This window comes from Nannospalax galili, unplaced genomic scaffold (assembly GCF_000622305.1).
Source record: "Nannospalax galili isolate Female #2095 unplaced genomic scaffold, S.galili_v1.0 scaffold85, whole genome shotgun sequence".
Taxonomy (NCBI): Eukaryota; Metazoa; Chordata; class Mammalia; order Rodentia; family Spalacidae; genus Nannospalax; species Nannospalax galili.
Window position 1 is genome coordinate 11,343,348 of NW_008358866.1, and position 17,040 is coordinate 11,360,387.

General features: G+C 43.1%; 2 protein-coding genes across 10 annotated transcripts in view; one reads left to right on the plus strand and one right to left on the minus strand.

Moving 5' to 3' along the window:
* The window catches only part of Sgce (sarcoglycan epsilon), a 73,521-nt gene extending 65,570 nt beyond the window's left edge, over positions 1–7,951 (minus strand). For 3 of the 9 annotated variants that reach the window (XM_008822562.1, XM_008822564.1, XM_029558347.1), the window contains exon 1: positions 7,724–7,951. In XM_008822562.1, coding sequence (XP_008820784.1) covers positions 7,724–7,832 — 109 coding nt within the window. In that variant the 5' untranslated portion in view covers positions 7,833–7,951. The remainder of the gene's footprint in view (positions 1–7,723) is intronic. The other 6 variants (XM_008822567.3, XM_029558348.1, XM_029558346.1 and 3 more) reach the window with 5 other exon arrangements.
* Positions 7,952–8,189: 238 nt separating this feature from the next.
* Positions 8,190–15,804, plus strand: LOC103725258 (retrotransposon-derived protein PEG10). Its single transcript, XM_017795458.2, has 2 exons — positions 8,190–8,321; positions 14,481–15,804. Exons 1-2 carry the CDS (start codon positions 8,317–8,319, stop codon positions 15,769–15,771), a joined length of 1,296 nt encoding a protein of 431 aa, XP_017650947.1. The 5' UTR covers positions 8,190–8,316; the 3' UTR covers positions 15,772–15,804.
* Positions 15,805–17,040: the final 1,236 nt, after the last annotated feature.

Here is a 17,040-nt window from a genome sequence, read left to right on the forward strand (position 1 = left end):
TTAATCCTGAAAAAAAAAAAGGGCTCGATTACTCTTTGTCAACCCCAATAGTGTAAAAAGTTCTATGATGGTTGGGACCTTGTATTCACCAGTATTTGACACAGTACCTCAAAAGCACTCCACACAAAACCAAAGAAAGAATAAAATATGTATTCATAAAGATGACCAAGGTTTTTTTTTTTTTTTTTCCTAGTTTTTCATTATCACTATCACTACTACGATAAATATCCGTATCTGGATCTTTGAGTACTTTCATCAGTTTATTTGTTGAGTAACTTCTGGAAAGAGAACAGCTACATTTTAAAAAGTGTATAATTTAGATTGTGATAAGACACATAGCAACCTGCTCTGTCCACTTCAGGCAACACCAATCTTTGATTAGAATCAACTCTCTAATTACTGAAAATAAAAGATTTCAAAGGTGAACATTGATTAACTGTTGCATGGGAGAGAAAAGCCTTGTCATTTTACCACCTAGTGAGAAACACCAGTTTGCTAAGGAGAGAAAAGAAAAAAAACCCCTAAAGGTAACGTTTTCTTTGCTTCCGCATTTGGAGGTAACACAGAAGCTTTATTTCTATGCGTAGTGCTGAAGAAACTGCTACTGAAACGTTTCACTCTAACTATTCTAGGAAAATCAACTGTGATCTCTTTCAAATTCAGAGCGAACTCCCAATCTCCATGATAATCAAAGTGGTGACCAGATGAAAGAGCGAAAAGCCAAAGAATGGGAAGGAATTTACACCAAAGCTGCCCATCTCCCAAACAGTTTTGAAACCGGGAGTTTCATTTATCAGAAAAGAAAGTCTGTCCTTCTGTGTTGCAACACATGCAGTGGCGATTCCTGTGGCAAAGGCAGCCAAAGATCTATTCTAACAATCTGATTAGTCTAAGCTAATTAGGTAGAAGGTGAGCTGTGTTAAAGACGAGTGATTTTTAAATAACAAAACACATTTAAACCACTGATGCACAAATACTGCATAAAAATTGCTGGGTGAAGATATTAAAAAAAAAAAAACTCACCCGAGTGATATAAGAATACTGCAGATTTTACTAAAATAGTAATGCTTTCGAGAGCATAACAATGATCAGGCCAGCAACAAATATTTTGAACAAACTACTTATTTCCCAAAATAACTTTAAGTTAATAACTTAAACATTGCGGACAACAACTTCCCAGTCCAGGGTATACGCAAGTACTGCATCCAAGGAATTGCAAGTAGCCGCCTGCGGATCAGGTGAGCTTGGACAAGCCAGAACCTCACCTTTCAGAGTTTCTCTCCCGGAAATATGAGCTCAGCCAAAGAATGCCTGTGGCATCTCCAGCAACTGGGAAGCCGGCCACCGCTAGCTGGGCATGTATTATTACAACCTCACGGAAGCACATGGCTCTTTGACAAAATGAGTAAAAAGAGGAGAAAGTTGTTCAACACTAAAAATCCACTTCATACAATCATGATGAGGATGACTCTAATTCTAACTTCTAACCATTGGGGAGGGGGGAGTTCTTGGTAGGAGGCAGGCATGTAAGCAGCAGGGAAACTTGGCTACAAAAAAAATGATAGAATTGCCTCCCTTTTTTTCCTGTCTCCCAGCGGAGTCCCCCATAGTTTGAAGGTTCCCAGTATAAACAACAGTTTCTAAGAAGTCAGAAGTACTACTCAAAAGAAGGGTCCTGGACGGAAATCCTGAATCCTCCAGGAATTCATTTGAAAAATCATCTTTTCAAAGTCAGATATGATTAGCAAAATAGTCAATGGGTAGATGCGGAGACAAGAAAGAAAAATCTTCCCCAAGGCATGTTTGGCCCACTAAGAATGTGCTCCTGAGGCAGTCAGAAACCAAGCTAACCTTGTTACATGCAGTTAAAAGAGCGCAGAGCAGAAGCTATTTTTGATGGTTAGATTTTATGGTGTTAATTGAAAAGCAAAAGACAAACAAACAAAACCTTCAAAAAACAACAGAAAGTTCAATTTTATTATAAAGAGATTCCACAAGGGGAAGAGGGGATTATTGAGGGAGACCTGGCCCACATTTCCTCTAAGAAAGAGGAAGCCAAACACTGAGGTATCTTGGACCAACAGCCAGCATCTTGCCTGCCAGGTAATCCTAGGTATCCCCAGCATCTATGGCGGCTCTGTAGAAGCCTGCTCCAAGCCACAGCAAGACACCAGGAGGGGAAAAAAGGTGACTCTGAGAAGCAAGTTAAGACCTGGGCACTTGGCAGAGGGGAATGATCTTGCATTTTCTCAGATTTTTCAGGTTTGCCATACATTGGCAGAAGGCAGACCATGTCCATTTACAGTGTTGCAGCTATTTTCAAATTAGATCAAATTGCAACACATAGGACCATTCTTTTTAGATAATTTATCAGATGGAAAAAAATGTTTCCATGACAAGTATCTAGACATCTATACTGGCTACACTAAAATGTCATCAACGCCTTCAAATTAAGTATTCACTGCAAAGGAGGTGAATGTTTCTGATATTGTAAAAGAATAGTAAAGATGGTTTTCTTGGGATGCATACACAGAAAGGTCTTGAGTTGAAATCCATCTGTACCTTTCGCCCAGTAAGGCTGGTTCAGTTCTCTGAAGCAAACAGAAGGGAGTTTATGTCCACTTCTACTCTGCTCTAACTAAACATTTCCAGACCCTCTGAGGATACCTCCTGTGATAGAGTTGCCAGATCCTCACCATCCCCACAGACTGTTCTAGAAGTTGTCTAATTTGTCATCGACTCTCTTTAACTGTGACACCCAGAAATGGACACAATTCTGCAGATGAGGTTGATTAGAGCAAGTTTCTATTAATTTTTGTGACACATGGACAATACACTTAATACCACCACAGTCTACCTCAGAATTTTTGCAAGCTAAATCATACCCCTGGTTCTTACTGACCTTTTTCCTGAAGAACAAGAACCATACAAAAGTTACTCCCATCTCTACACATCGGTGAATTACTATGCACTTCTTGCAGCATTTTATGCTTGCAACATAGTGCACTCAATTTAAATGGTATTTAAATCTAAATTGTTATAGGGTTTTAACAGCTATTCCTTTTCCCGTCATCCATGAATTGTAAAGTAAGCCCTCTAGATCTTGGTCAAAATCATTCATGCCAAGGTTAAACAAGACCCAGGGCAAAGGTTTGTGGCCCTACATAGGCTATTCCCTTTCTTAAACCCAGTAACCATAACGCATGCATGGACACCTGGCCGGTGCTGGTCCCAGCCATCTCCCGCACATAATAATCCTGCCAATTAATCAACACACCATCTCTCACAACATCAGCCTCTAGCCATCACAACTGCATCCTTAAAAGCAAGATTCACTTATCTTTCAAAAAACAATGTAAAAGATCCATGCACATTAAAATCATATTTTTATGAAGACATGCATTGCACAGATCAAAATCCAGGAAGGAAAGCACAGCAGTAAAAACACATTTGTCAGGCTGGGGAGATTGTCTGGGGCTTGTTGTTTTTGGTGAATTCAATGCTGTCTTTATGTTGCAAGTCTTTAAAAACATTTTTAAGCAGTGACAACTAAGTAGATAAAATTTGGTTTGGATGCATTCCAGGCAAAATGGTTTTAGAGCATTGAGAATCTGTTTCCAACCTGAAAATGCTACTCAGAAGATAGTCTGCTATGACTTGTTGATCCATTGAAACACCAGCCTCACTTTCTTTCTCCATTCCTTTCCTTTCTTTTTTAAAAACATGGACTGCTATTTTAGATTTAATAATTCTGGATGATTGTATGCACACACGTGTGTGTGTGTGTGTGTGTGTGTGTCTGTCTGTCTGTCTGTCCATACATCTCTGTAGAGAGGTTAAGTAAGTATGGAAAGACAATACAGAGACTAAATCAGAGCAAAATGTAAAGGTTCCCTTCTAGCACAAGAGTCCTAGCAGACATACAAACTCATGTCATCTATTAACTTAAAGTCCCTTTTCATGCTGAGAATAAGAAAAATAAGTAAAGAGAATATACAATAGCTGTTTACAAAAGAGACTAGGGGAGGATAAACTTTAAGAAAAAGGATCAGGTGAACAATTGGTAAAAATAAAGAAAAGAACAAAGTACTAAATGATTATGGAGAAAATGCTACCTGTAAAATATTGTACTTATCAGAATCATGACAATCTGAATATTTGACTTGTGAATTTTTTAACAAGCCAGGATTTCTTCACTGACTGAGTCTTTTCATCAATGGAAAACTAGGGTTAGAAGCTAGATGTGTGCTATCTTTATCTCTAAGGTTATCTCTAAGTAGTTTTTACGATGCTATTTCTTACTATTCAAAGTCTGTGAGACAAGTGAAAATTCCATTTGGCTTAGAAATAGAATTGCTCCTCAGACTTGAAGTTATTCTAAATATATGAGGCAAATCAGCAGCTGCTAGATTTATAGCAAACTGTTATAAAAACATAAAATGAACACAATGCAAACTCTACTCTTTGATAACTGAAAATTTTATCTTACTGGAAATAGTTTTCTCCTACCATTCTAGAAACTAAGTCAACTACAGGTAGCGAATCAACAAGTTCACAGATCCACAGCAAATTATCCTTCACAAAAAGGATAAAATGTCCAAATAGAAAGTCTAGGTATTATTTGACATGTGAAAATTCTATTTTGTTTTGAAATATAATTTTCCCACTCCCCTAGAACTTACCCTAAATATAAGAGATAAGTCAATAGCTTTAGAGGGCTATAGCAAGGTGTCATATGCCAGGCAAAATGTCCACACAGAAAAACTATTATGTGAGAAGTGAAAATCCCACTTGTGTTAAAATAGAATTTTCCCGCCACACTGGAAGTTAAACATAGGCGGGTAAAGCAACAGCTTGATCAAGACACGGCAAACTCATACAAAAATGGGTAAAATTTTCAAATACAAAGGATAGCTACTACTTGGTAATGCAAACAATGCATACCAACACTTCTTTCTCTTTGCATTGAGCTCTGTGAAAAATCAGTAAAAAACAGTGCACACAGGGGGGAGATACATCTGAGATAATCTAAAATTTACCTGGATATTAAATATCAAGAGTGTTTAAAGTTCTTATCTGCTAATATTTGTTCGGTTGTATTGGTTTTTCAAGTTGTTTTTGGTAACAAAAATATCTAAGTTATCTATTAATGTTGCCTGTTATCTTAAATATTGTTCTATTTCAGTCTGTAAGGAAGTTTTATCCAAACATCTGATTTTGCTTTTTTACTGAGAAAATTATAATTCTAAGCAAAATTAAAAATTTCATACATAGAGAGATACAAAAAAACTCAAGGATACTGACCAAAATTAAAGTTACAAATGCTGAGATCAGACAGAAAACTACTTCGTTTTCTGGTCTGAAATTCTCATGTGTCAGGACTGCTCGTTTAAATTAATCAGAAAATATTAATTTCATACTATTTCTTTTAAAGAAAACTGAGAATTTGATATTATTTGTTGTTCACATGGCTAACTTACCTGCAAAGGAAACAATAGAGGACATTAATTTTATCCTATTTTTAATTTTAAGAAAGTATATATGCAACCCCATAAAAAATTTATTCTTCTGACACCTCTGTACGCATAGAGAAAAGTCTAAAAAAGCAGACTATAGTTTTGCTGGTATCGCTAGCTAGGATGTCTCAGGTGATCTTCATTCTCTGTTCTAAGATTCTCTCTAGAATTCTGGATGAGCAGGAATTATTATGATAAAAACACATACAAAGCCTTTAAAAAATTTCAACCAAAAAATATCCTGATTAAACTTGGAAACAAAAACTCAAACTGGTTCAACCTTTGAAAGACTCAGGGGAGTTTTAAATTTGAATTTTCCTTATTTTTTAATCTATGCTCATTTTAAATCTCACTTTTTATAAAACAAAGATATCACTTAACAAATAGGTGAATTAACTTTGAATTAAAAACACAACTGCTAAATTTCAACCAAAAAATATCCTGATTAAACTTGGAAACAAAAACTCAAACTGGTTCAACCTTTGAAAGACTCAGGGGAGTTTTAAATTTGAATTTTCCTTATTTTTTAATCTATGCTCATTTTAAATCTCACTTTTTATAAAACAAAGATATCACTTAACAAATAGGTGAATTAACTTTGAATTAAAAACACAACTGCTAAGAACATGACAGCGCAGCTATCCCAGAACAGTGACTCTATTAAATAAACATAAAAAATCCTGAAATTAGTCTATCTTACAGAAGACGCTAAACAATCTTAAATTTTAAAAAATGTGATTGTATTCACCCAGCCTCTTAGAAAAAAGTCTTTTGTGGTTGGAAATTTGCACTTCATTCATTCCTGTTTCTGAGGGTCAACACTTTATTTCTAGTAAGTAGACTCCCAGTAAATAGAGTTTTGTGTTTTGCAAGAAAGGCTCGCTTTTTAGCGTGGGGGTCCCTTCTACCTTGTCAAGCACAACGGGTCAAATTCTTATTTTTCCTTTCAGGGAGGAAAAAAAAAAAGAACTGTAGCAATGCTCCCGAAATAGGCTGTTTTAGCCTTGAAAGATGAATGTGTTTCATCTGTGCTTCAGATACCTAACTCAGTTGTAGACAATCTGATCTTCCCTTTTAACTTCAACTTCTTTGACAAAGATTAGCAACAGATTGTCAGATTTTTTTAGCGTCTTTGAGCAGCTTAGGTAAGAATCTGTGTTAAGGATTTACTTAGCATCTTTTCCCATCATCTTTTAGTCCTGTCCCACTGCAAATTTCCCTGATGTTTAATTAAAAAAAAAAAATGCATGTTTATCATAGAACTCAGGCAAATGTTTGGGGCTAATCTCAGCAACCTGCTCCAAAGGTTTAAACGTGCAGTTACTGCGCCCAAACGCATTTATTCACCCTACAAGATTTAGGAAAATGTAACCGTGCAGGGAGAGACCAGGTCTCTGTAAACCATCAAAAGCCGTAGCTGCTGCGAGCCTGCAAAGCCCGCCAAGGACACTGGAAGCATCCACAGATGTTTTCAATTGTTCTCGCTTTCTCCTCATAATGTACTTGGTTGGGCACTGGGTGCTGTTTGCAGCATCTCTGACCCCCAGCCGGGTTGACCCTGACCTGAATGCAGTTCGGCTCCTCGCATTCCATGATTCTGCTTCCCCTGTACGGTAAAAAACTAAGAAAAATCGGGTTTGCGCCACCAGTAAATGCGCTTAGAAAAAAGGGGGGGATTCGGTCTTTTATATGTCACATTTTGGTGGTCTCTGTTGATCAGATTCCAGAAATGGAGAAAAGATCGACATCTTTGTGTAGAAGGGAAGGCAGCTTGCCACCCAAGTTCTTTGGCTCGCATCTAGGCCAAGGCGTCCCAAACATGGGGCAAAGCCCCCCACCCCAAGGGGCAACAACCCCCCCCCCAGGTCTGTGCCACAGGGATCAGGAGAGGTCCACTACCAGGCTGGGATGGGGGGAGGGGTGCAAGAAAAGAAACTGGAGATGAATTCCTGCCCTGCTGGACAGGGAGGGGCCGTGGGGGTGCAGAGAAAGAAAAGGCCAGGGGTCAAGGCTGGAGGACCCACCAGGCCAAGGAAGTGGGGTGCAGGACATCCTGGAAGGAGGGTGCTGTGGGGGGCATGGAGCATCTAGAGGGGCTGGCGCCCTTTGGGCCCACCCCGGTACCCCGGAATCCGAGTGGGGGAGGGGAAGGCGAAGGCGGCGGCTTTTGGGCTCCCAGACCTCCACATCGCGCGCAGGCCACTAACCTGTCAGTAAGAATGTGCCAGTGGTCGCGGGGCTCATCCTGCGTGTCCCCCGACCCTGTCCCGTCCAAGCACAGGGGTCTCCCAGCTCCCACCACCGGGGTAATTGCATTCTTGGCCTGGCTAGGCCGATCGTCCTCGATTCTCCCCTCCCCTCCCTCCCTTTCTTCTTTCCTCCCAGCTTGGCCAGTTCAGCATCAGCATCATGCACCCCCCCTCCCCAGGCCCATGCTCCCCCTAGCGGCGGGCCAGAGCACTGCAGGCTGCACCCCCACCCGCCCGCCCCCGCACCCCCCTCAACCCCCCCTCAGCCCGCAGAGCACGCTGGGATTTGGCGCCCCCCTCCTCAGATCACACTATATAAGGCCCTCAATTCGGGCTCCTGGTACACGCGCCTCAACTTCGGTTGGTGTGTGTCGAAGAATCCCGACTACAACCCGAGGAGAGCAGCGGAGAAGGTCCACCGAGCCTCGCCGAGGTCCGCTGTGCGGGCTCGGGTCCGGAGCCACTCCGGGCTGCGAGCACCCAGTGGACCCGCGCCTGGCCAGGTGTGGGACCGGCCTGCCGTCTCTGCAGAGGGTCCTCGTGTGGTGAGTATGCGGTGAGGACTTTTTTTTTTAAAACAAAACCCGACCACACGCATTATCCCGTTTTGGGGGATAGTGGGAGATGAAGTAGCGCCCCCAGACATCTCCACTCGAATCTCGTCTCGCCTTCAGTGGCTGTACCCCGAGACAAGCGTGGAAAGCAAGCCTTCATGGCTTCGGATTCCACGACTCCGGTCGAGAAACGGGCTGTAGACGCATGAGCTGCGGACAGTGATGAGCTGCAGACGCACATGAGCTACAAACCGACTTGCGAATCAGCTCCTCGAAGGCGCTACCAAGTGGTGCGCGGCAACTCTCAGCGCTTTGATGCGCTACAAGCGGATAAGCGCTTCACTTGCGCTGCGAACTGGCGCTACTTGCGCCGCAATGTACTAATGGGCGCTTCATGCGCCACGATGTACTAATGGGCGCTTCATGCGCCACAATGTACTAATGGGCGCTTCATGCGCCACGATGTACTAATGGGCGCTTCATGCTCTGTGAGGTACTTAGTAATTGGCGCTACAAAGCTGGGAACTGCAATGATGCTATTACGCGCTTTCATAGCGCTACAAATTCGGAACCGCAGATTAGCCAAAGCGCAAAGAAAAAATATTACAACATTGCGTGTCAAGGCGATGAACGGCGGAATCGGAATCAAAGGAGCAGTTGATACCTGAAATGTGCTCCAAAGTGGTAACTGCTGCAGGGATCTGCAGACGGTTTTGCGCACGCATAAAGCAGCCGTGGAAGGGGGGAGGGCCTGAGTGAGTACAACTGCCGTGTGGTCTTGGGGGGGGAACCCCACCCTTGCTCCCTTTGGAATGGTATGGTTCCCACTGTTTTCTTGCAGGACGGCTCGTGCTTGGTGCGGGTGTTAGACAAAATGGAGCCCCGGGCAAAAATGAGTACTTAACACTCTGCCCACAGCATTCCTGCTTATGGCTATGGAGTGAGGGGCGCTGACTTGGAGATGGCAGACGGCCTGCCTTGTCTGCTCGGGATTGATGAAATGGCTGTACAGTTGTTGTGCTGGTGCGAATTGGCGCCCAGCAACAGTTTGTGGACTGTCTGGTTTGCTGGGTATGGGGGGGGTGGGGCTGCGCCTGCAGCATGGAATGATCTGGTTGTTTGGAGAACGGTGGGAGGGGGTTGGGGAGGGGAGGGGGCTGAGGGAGGCTTGCAGATACTCTGCAGCCTGTAGCAGCCAGTCTCAGACATGCCCCGCCCATCCTCACGTGCCTTCTCTGCAGTGTCTACTCAGAGCGCGCCTTGCGCCCTGCGCCTTGCAGTGCCTCTCTGTTCTAGAATATGCTTCCACAGGCCCCGCCTCCCGGCACGACTCCATAGTCTGCCTACTCTAGCCCCCGCCTCCCTGCTGTCGGCTCCTCCCAGAGCCCGCCTCCTCTGCGGTGACTCCTCAGAACCCGCCTCCCTGCTGTCGGCTCCTCCCAGAGCCCGCCTCCGCTGAGGTGGCCACCCCGTACCCCGCCTCCCATCTGTCGGCTCCTCCCAGAGCCCGCCTCCTCTGAGGCGACTCCCCAGACCCCGCCTCCTTGCTGTCGACTCCTCCCAGAGCCCGCCTCCTCTGAGGCGACTCCCCAGACCCCGCCTCCTTGCTGTCGACCCCTCCCAGAGCCCGCCTCCTCTGAGGTGGCTCATAGCCCCGCCTTCCCCCAAAAGCCTGCCCGCGCCTGCGCAGTGTGGGCCCCCACCCCTCCCTCGTTCCTGTCTTCATTGCGCATGTGCGCCTTGCCTGCTTGGCCTGAGCCTGGCTGTACAGCCCCGCCTCCCTGCGGTTTCTGTGTTGCGCAGTTTTGATTTTTGTCCACAGGTGTCTAATAAATATAAGAATAAATATGAATAAGAACAATTAATAAGAATAAGAACAATTAACAACAATCCTAATTAAAATTGATACCCAAAGCACTTTTAATAAGTGCTATGGATTATTAAAAGACGTGATCCCACAATTTAAACTCTTGATAGTGGGATATGGGAACCTTTAAGCTGATATGGCTGATGCCTGGAGGCAGTTTAGCCAATTAATTTTAAATTAAAAATTAAATTACTTTTTTCCTTGACACCCCTGGTCTTCTTGAATTGGATGCTTTGGTGAATATAAGACTTGAGCTGTGTTTCATAGAAGTTCTGAGTGGCATTGGTGCTGTTTGACTTGGCCTCTGAGGGAGGAGGCATTTGTGAGCATAGGACATGTTTTTTTCCTCTTGAAAATTCTAGGTGATTAGCTCTGGCTGACCTGCCTACATATAATATACTGTGCCTGGCACATGGTAGACATTCATTAAATACGTGTTAAATAGCCAGAGTGAATTATTCATTGTTTTGTTGTTGGCTTTTAGGTCTTTTCTGGTTTCTTGGTCTTGTTTCCTGTAGTGCTTTGCTGTCCTGAATTGAGTTGCTGCCCTTTGTCTCTCATAGCTAAAAGTTTTTTTTTTAAGTTTATGTTTTTGAACTCCAGTAATATAAGCTGTAATTATAACATAAAACAATTAAATTATATTCCAAATGATTAGCTTTTTTCATAAAAAGCTAATTATTTGTTTTACCAAGTAATTAGCTTTTTTCATAAAAAGCTAATTATTTGTTTTTCCAAGTAATTAGCTTTTTTCATAAAAAGCTAATTATTTGCTGTCCCATGTAATTAGCTTTTTTCATAAAAAGCTAATTTAAATTTGGGGCAAGTGGGTTATTAATGCTATATTTTGGCATTTAAAATTTGTGTAATGTAACAGTGGTTACGTTGCAGGACATAGATTGTTTCAGCTGGCTTAATCAAACATCTGTGTAATTTACAGATGCATCATATAGAAATGCTTCTGAGTTAATGAAGAAATTTAAAAAGCTGGTTCTATATATTACAAACTATGAGCCAGGATTTTATTAAGGGGAGAAATGGGGGCTTTTGCTCCCCCAAGCTCTCACCCTCCTAACCCCCCTCCCTCAAACTATGCTACCTACCTATGGGAAATACGTGCTTATAATTACAGCTTAGCATATTAAAGAGGCCAAAAGAATGGTAGCAAATATATGCAAATTTAAATTTGCATTTCTCATAATCCACATAGTACTAAAAAAACTGGGCATTGGAAAATTTAAAACAACAAAGAGTTGTTTAATTGTTCCATTTCCTGAGACAGTTATATGTGATTTTATTATTATTATTATTATTGCTCTTTGATGTATTGAGGAAATAAAAAGGTTTCTAGAACTCATTATAAAGAGTCACTAATCAAAAGTGCTTATTTCCAAGTAGACTAAAACTTAAGGAAGCTTGGCATTATGCAGCTTGACCTCCCAGTTTGCAGGAATGGGAGCTCTTGACACCCCCTCCCCTGCCCCCCTTAAAGGGGAATTTGAGGAGTTGGAGTTTTTAAATCAAGTCAAAACACTCCCTGCCTCATATTAACTTGTGCTGAGTCCCACCTCAAAACTGTAAGCCCCTCCTCACAATGGTGAGCCTGAAGCCTGACAGTGGTGAAGGTCACAGGCTAAATAAAGCCTTCAATTTGTTTAGACAGCACTGTATTAACAACATACAAAACAAACAGACCCTGAATGTCTTGGGATGGGAGGGGGCACACACCTCCAAGCTACCTGGATGTGGCCCCTCCCAAAATACCTTGACTCTTGTCTCACTTTAAATTATCTCAGTAATATTTTGTTAACCCAAACAAGGTATTAATTGCTTACTGATTTCATAATCAGTGGTTTCTGTCCCTCCATTGTTTTTTTATCGGAGTTTGAGGCTTCCAAAAAGCTTACCCCAGCAGGTAGTGTACCTTCCTGACCTGGGTCAGGCTGCACTAGGCCATGCTGAGACCACCTTGAGGAAGTCTTGTCTCTAATTTGAAAGTGTTTCTGTCCAAATGACAGAAGTCTCACTTAAGTCACCTGACCAGTGCTTATTAATTGTTTTTTAATGGTGCATTAAAATAATTTAATAATTGAAAATTGCATTGGTATGACTTCAAAGAGTTGGAAGTGAAAATGTCACAGGTCATGGTGTGTTTATGATGGCTTCTAATTATTTTTCCAAGCTTGAATATTGCCTTGTTACTAGTTATTAATGATTTTTGGTAGCCCAAGTTATTAAAGTAATTAAGTAGTGATGTTTAAACTTTTAAAATGGCACACTAATCCTTGTCTCTTAAGGACCTTGCTTGCTCTACTCCTTGGAGAGGCCACAGGAACAACATGGGACCAAGGGAAAATGGACATCAGTGCTGAGCTGTGACAAGGGGAGGGGCCTGAAGGATGGGAAGGGGTTGGGTGGGGGGGGGTGGGGCAGGACAATGGGACAATAACAGCCTCCCTCTGTTTTATTATACCCATCAATAACTTTTTAAATTAGCAAATGTTTGTCTTTTTTACTTTCTGTAATTCAATTAGTATTCATTTTGCCTTAATTGATCAGAGAAAAACAACTTATTTTAAAGCTTTTGTTCAAAAGTTTTTACACTTTCATAGCTCTGAACTTTTGTTGAACTTTTTAAATTAAAAGTTTGTAACTTTTAAAAAGTTTCAAACTTTTTGAAAGTTAGAACTTTCAAATACAGAACTTTAAAAACTTCTTGAAAGTTTTAGAACTTTCAAAAACAGAACTTTAGAAACTTCTTGAAAGTTTCAAAACTTTTAAAAAACAACTTTAGAAACTTCTTGAAAGTTTTAGAACTTTCAAAAAACAACTTTTAAAACTTTCTAAAGTTTTAGGCTTTAAGCTTTAGAGTTTTTTTTTTTTTGTAAGTTTAAACTTTTAAAAAGTTTAAGTTTTAAGAAACTTTGTTAAACTTTTAAAAAGTTTAGTAGACTTAATTTTAAAAGTTTTTAAAACTTTAATATATTTTTACTGATTTTAACAATTTGAGACTTGAAATATTTACAAATATAAAATTACTAATCACTCTAATTGCATTTACCCCTGTTTTAGGAAGTAGATAGGCACACATACCCTGTTATGATTGTCATTACACTCATAATGAGAACACTTAACCCTTCCCTCACCTCCACACATATCCTACTCACCATTTAAGAGTACAGTCCTAGCCTACCTTAACATTACAAGCCTTTGGGTGGCGCTGTACCCACAAATCTCAATTAAAAACTAAGGGTTACACATTGATGGCATGTAGAACAAAGAAAGTTCTCTGACGAATAAAGGAATTTTTAAGTATCTTTAAATTCATGATGCCCAGGTGGCTATAGTTACAGCCCCTCCCCACTTATACAGAAAGTTACCTTTCTGTTTCCTAATTAATAACCTTATTAATCATCAGTTAACAGTTATTGTCATTCACTGGTTTATCCATATTATTTGATTAAATCATAATAAATTTGAATTATACTATTATTGGGTGTCTTATGTCCCATTGTAAAGCCCATCCCTTCTAAGACATCAATTAATATTTACTTAATGAGTGCATAATAGGGTAAACTGACATCTACATGAGCTCTTCAGTGCTGTTTCTGTCCCATAGGGAATTCTCTTGGGGAAGTTAACTTATGGTTACAAAAGCAATTAAACAATCTTGTGGCTTTTGTGATGGTGGTGGTTGTTTGATTTAGTATTTAATTAACTTCAGTGAAGAGGTCCCCTTTGGGGTGTGACATTCTCCAAAGTATACTTTCTTTGGGGGGGGGGGTTGATGAATATAAGTATTGTAATTATAATACCCCCCTCTTTTTTGTGTGTGGTTTTTTTTAGTGATTGGAATATTAGTTTTTGCCTAATTTCCTTAACAGCAACAGTTGTGGTGTTGATTATTTTGCATAATTTAGGAGTTGTTTTGCATAATTTATTTGGTGTCCCTCTTTGCCAACTTCAAAAAGTTTCTTGCTCTCTGACTGCCATTCAAAACTACTTGTTTGCCATTGTCAGCTTTCTTTTATAGTTTGTTAATGTGAGTGTACACTGAATTCTAATGAGCAGGTGACTTTTAGGAGGAAAAGGTCATTTGGACATCAAGAAGTAGCATGCTTTTCATTATGTTGTGATTGATTACTTCATTCTCTTTTGAGGGTGTGTGTCCTGTTTACTAATTATCAGTTAATGAAGAGCCAGGGGATACTTGAAATATCCAGTCATGATTAGTATTGTGATGCTTTGAATGTATACGCATATGTTGAATGTATGCTTTTGTCTTTCTTTACAGGAACAAGCGGGTTTTGAAAACCAAGAGAAGGCGGGGAGCAAGAGGGGGCCAGGATCCAGGCCTCCCTCCCCAGAGGAGTGAAGCCACACCCGGGAGGTCCCCTCCCACCCCAATAGCTGCCATGGGCCCTGACGACTGCCCACCTCCTCCTCCCCCCCCTCCCCCCAACAACAACAACAACAACAACAAACCCAATGGCCACCAGAACCCCTGCGTGCCCAACATGACCGAACGCCGCCGGGATGAGCTCTCTGAAGAGATCAACAACCTCAGAGAGAAGGTCATCCGACAGTCTGAGGAGAACAACAACCTTCAGGACCAAGTGCAGAAACTCACTGAAGAGAACAGCACTCTCCGTGAACAGGTCGAAGAGGTCGAAGAGGTCGAAGAGGTCGAAGAGTTTGAAGAGCTCGAAGAGCTCGTGGAACAGGTTGAAGTGGAGGTGGAAGAAGTAGAACCCGAACCAGTCCCTGAGGATAATGAAGATGACATTGAGCTCCAAGGTGCTGCAGCGGCTGCTGCCCCAGCTGCTCCCATCGAAGAAGAAGAGTGTCCTGAAGACCTTCCTGAGAAATTTGATGGCAACCCAGATATGCTGGCTCCTTTCATGTCCCAGTGCCAAGTCTTCATGGAGAGGAGCAACCGCGATTTCTCTGTTGACCGTGTACGTGTCTGCTTCGTGACAAGCATGATGACCGGCCGTGCTGCCCGCTGGGCCTCTGCCAAGCTGGAACGATCCAATTACCTGATGCACAACTACCCAGCCTTCATGATGGAGATGAAGCATGTCTTTGAAGACCCTCAGAGGCGTGAGGCTGCCAAACGCAAGATTAGACGTCTGCGCCAGGGCCTGGGGTCTGTTGTCGACTACTCCAACGCCTTCCAGATGATTGCCCAGGACCTGGATTGGAACGAGCCTGCTCTGATTGACCAGTACCACGAGGGCCTCAGCGACCAGATTCAGGAGGAGCTGTCCCGCCATGAGGCACCCAAGACCCTGTCTGCTCTCATCAGCCAGTGCATCCACATTGAGAGAAGGCTGGCCCGTGCTGCTGCTGCTCGCAAGCCCCGCTCCCCACCCCGGGCGATGGTGATGCCCCAGAACCATCATCAGGTGGATCCCACCGAGCCTGTGGGAGGTGCCCGCATGCGCCTGACCCAGGAAGAAAAAGAAAGACGCCGCAAGCTGAACTTGTGCCTCTACTGTGGAAACGGAGGTCACTACGCCGACAACTGTCCTGCCAAGGCCTCAAAATCCTCACCGGCGGGAAACTCCCCGGCCCCGCTGTAGAGGGACCTTCAGCGACCGGGCCAGAAAGAATAAGGTCCCCACATGATGATACTTCAACTCCGCACCTGCAAGTGATGCTCCAGATCCATATCCCGGGCCGACACACCCTGTTCGTCCGAGCTATGATCGATTCTGGTGCTTCTGGCAACTTCATCGACCAGGAATATGTCATCCAGAATGCAATTCCTGTGAGAGTCAAAGAATGGCCAATCATGGTGGAAGCGATTGACGGGCGCCCCATCGCCTCCGGCCCAATCGTCCACGAAACACACAACCTGATAGTTGACCTCGGAGATCATCGTGAGGTGCTGTCATTTGATGTGACTCAGTCTCCGTTCTTTCCGATCGTCCTGGGAGTCCGCTGGCTGAGCACTCATGACCCCCACATCACCTGGAGCACTCGATCGATCGTCTTCAATTCCGATTACTGCCGATTCCGCTGCCGGATGTTCTGCACAATACCTCCCTCTCTACCACCACATCCTCCATTCTACTACCCAGTGGATGGATACAGAGTGTACCAACCTGTGAGGTATTTCTATGTCCAGAATGTGTACACACCCGTGGATGAGCACGTCTACCCGGATCACCGGCTGGTCGATCCTCACATCGAGATGATACCTGGAGCACACAGCATTCCCAGTGGACATGTGTACTCACTGTCTGAATCTGAAATGGCTGCCCTGCGAGATTTCGTGGCAAGGAGCGTGAAGGATGGGCTGATCACCCCTACCATCGCCCCCAATGGAGCCCAGATCCTGCAAGTAAAGAGAGGATGGAAACTTCAAGTTTCTTATGCTTGTCGAGCTCCACACAACTGCACCATCCAGAATCAGTACCCTCGCCTGTCTATTCCAAACTTGGACGACCAGACACACCTGGCAACCTACGCCGAATTTGTCCCTCAACTTCCTGGATACCAGTCCTACCCTGCGTATGCCACCTACCCAACCTACCCCGTGGGATTTGCGTGGTACCCAGTAGGACGAGATGGCCAAGGAAGATCTCTCTACGTACCTGTCATGATCACCTGGAATCCACATTGGTACCGCCAGCCTCCGGTACCCCAGTATCCACCACCGCAGCCACCCCCACCCCCACCCCCACCCCCAGTGCCTACTCAAGCTGAGAAATGCCTCTGGATACATAGGGATAAGGCCAACAGTAAAAATGTTCTAGCACTGAGACTACAATAGCCCTCACTGTCATTAAATTCCTGACAAAGTCTACATGTTCTGTTCAACCCAGGTGGGGGGCAAATGAAGTTCC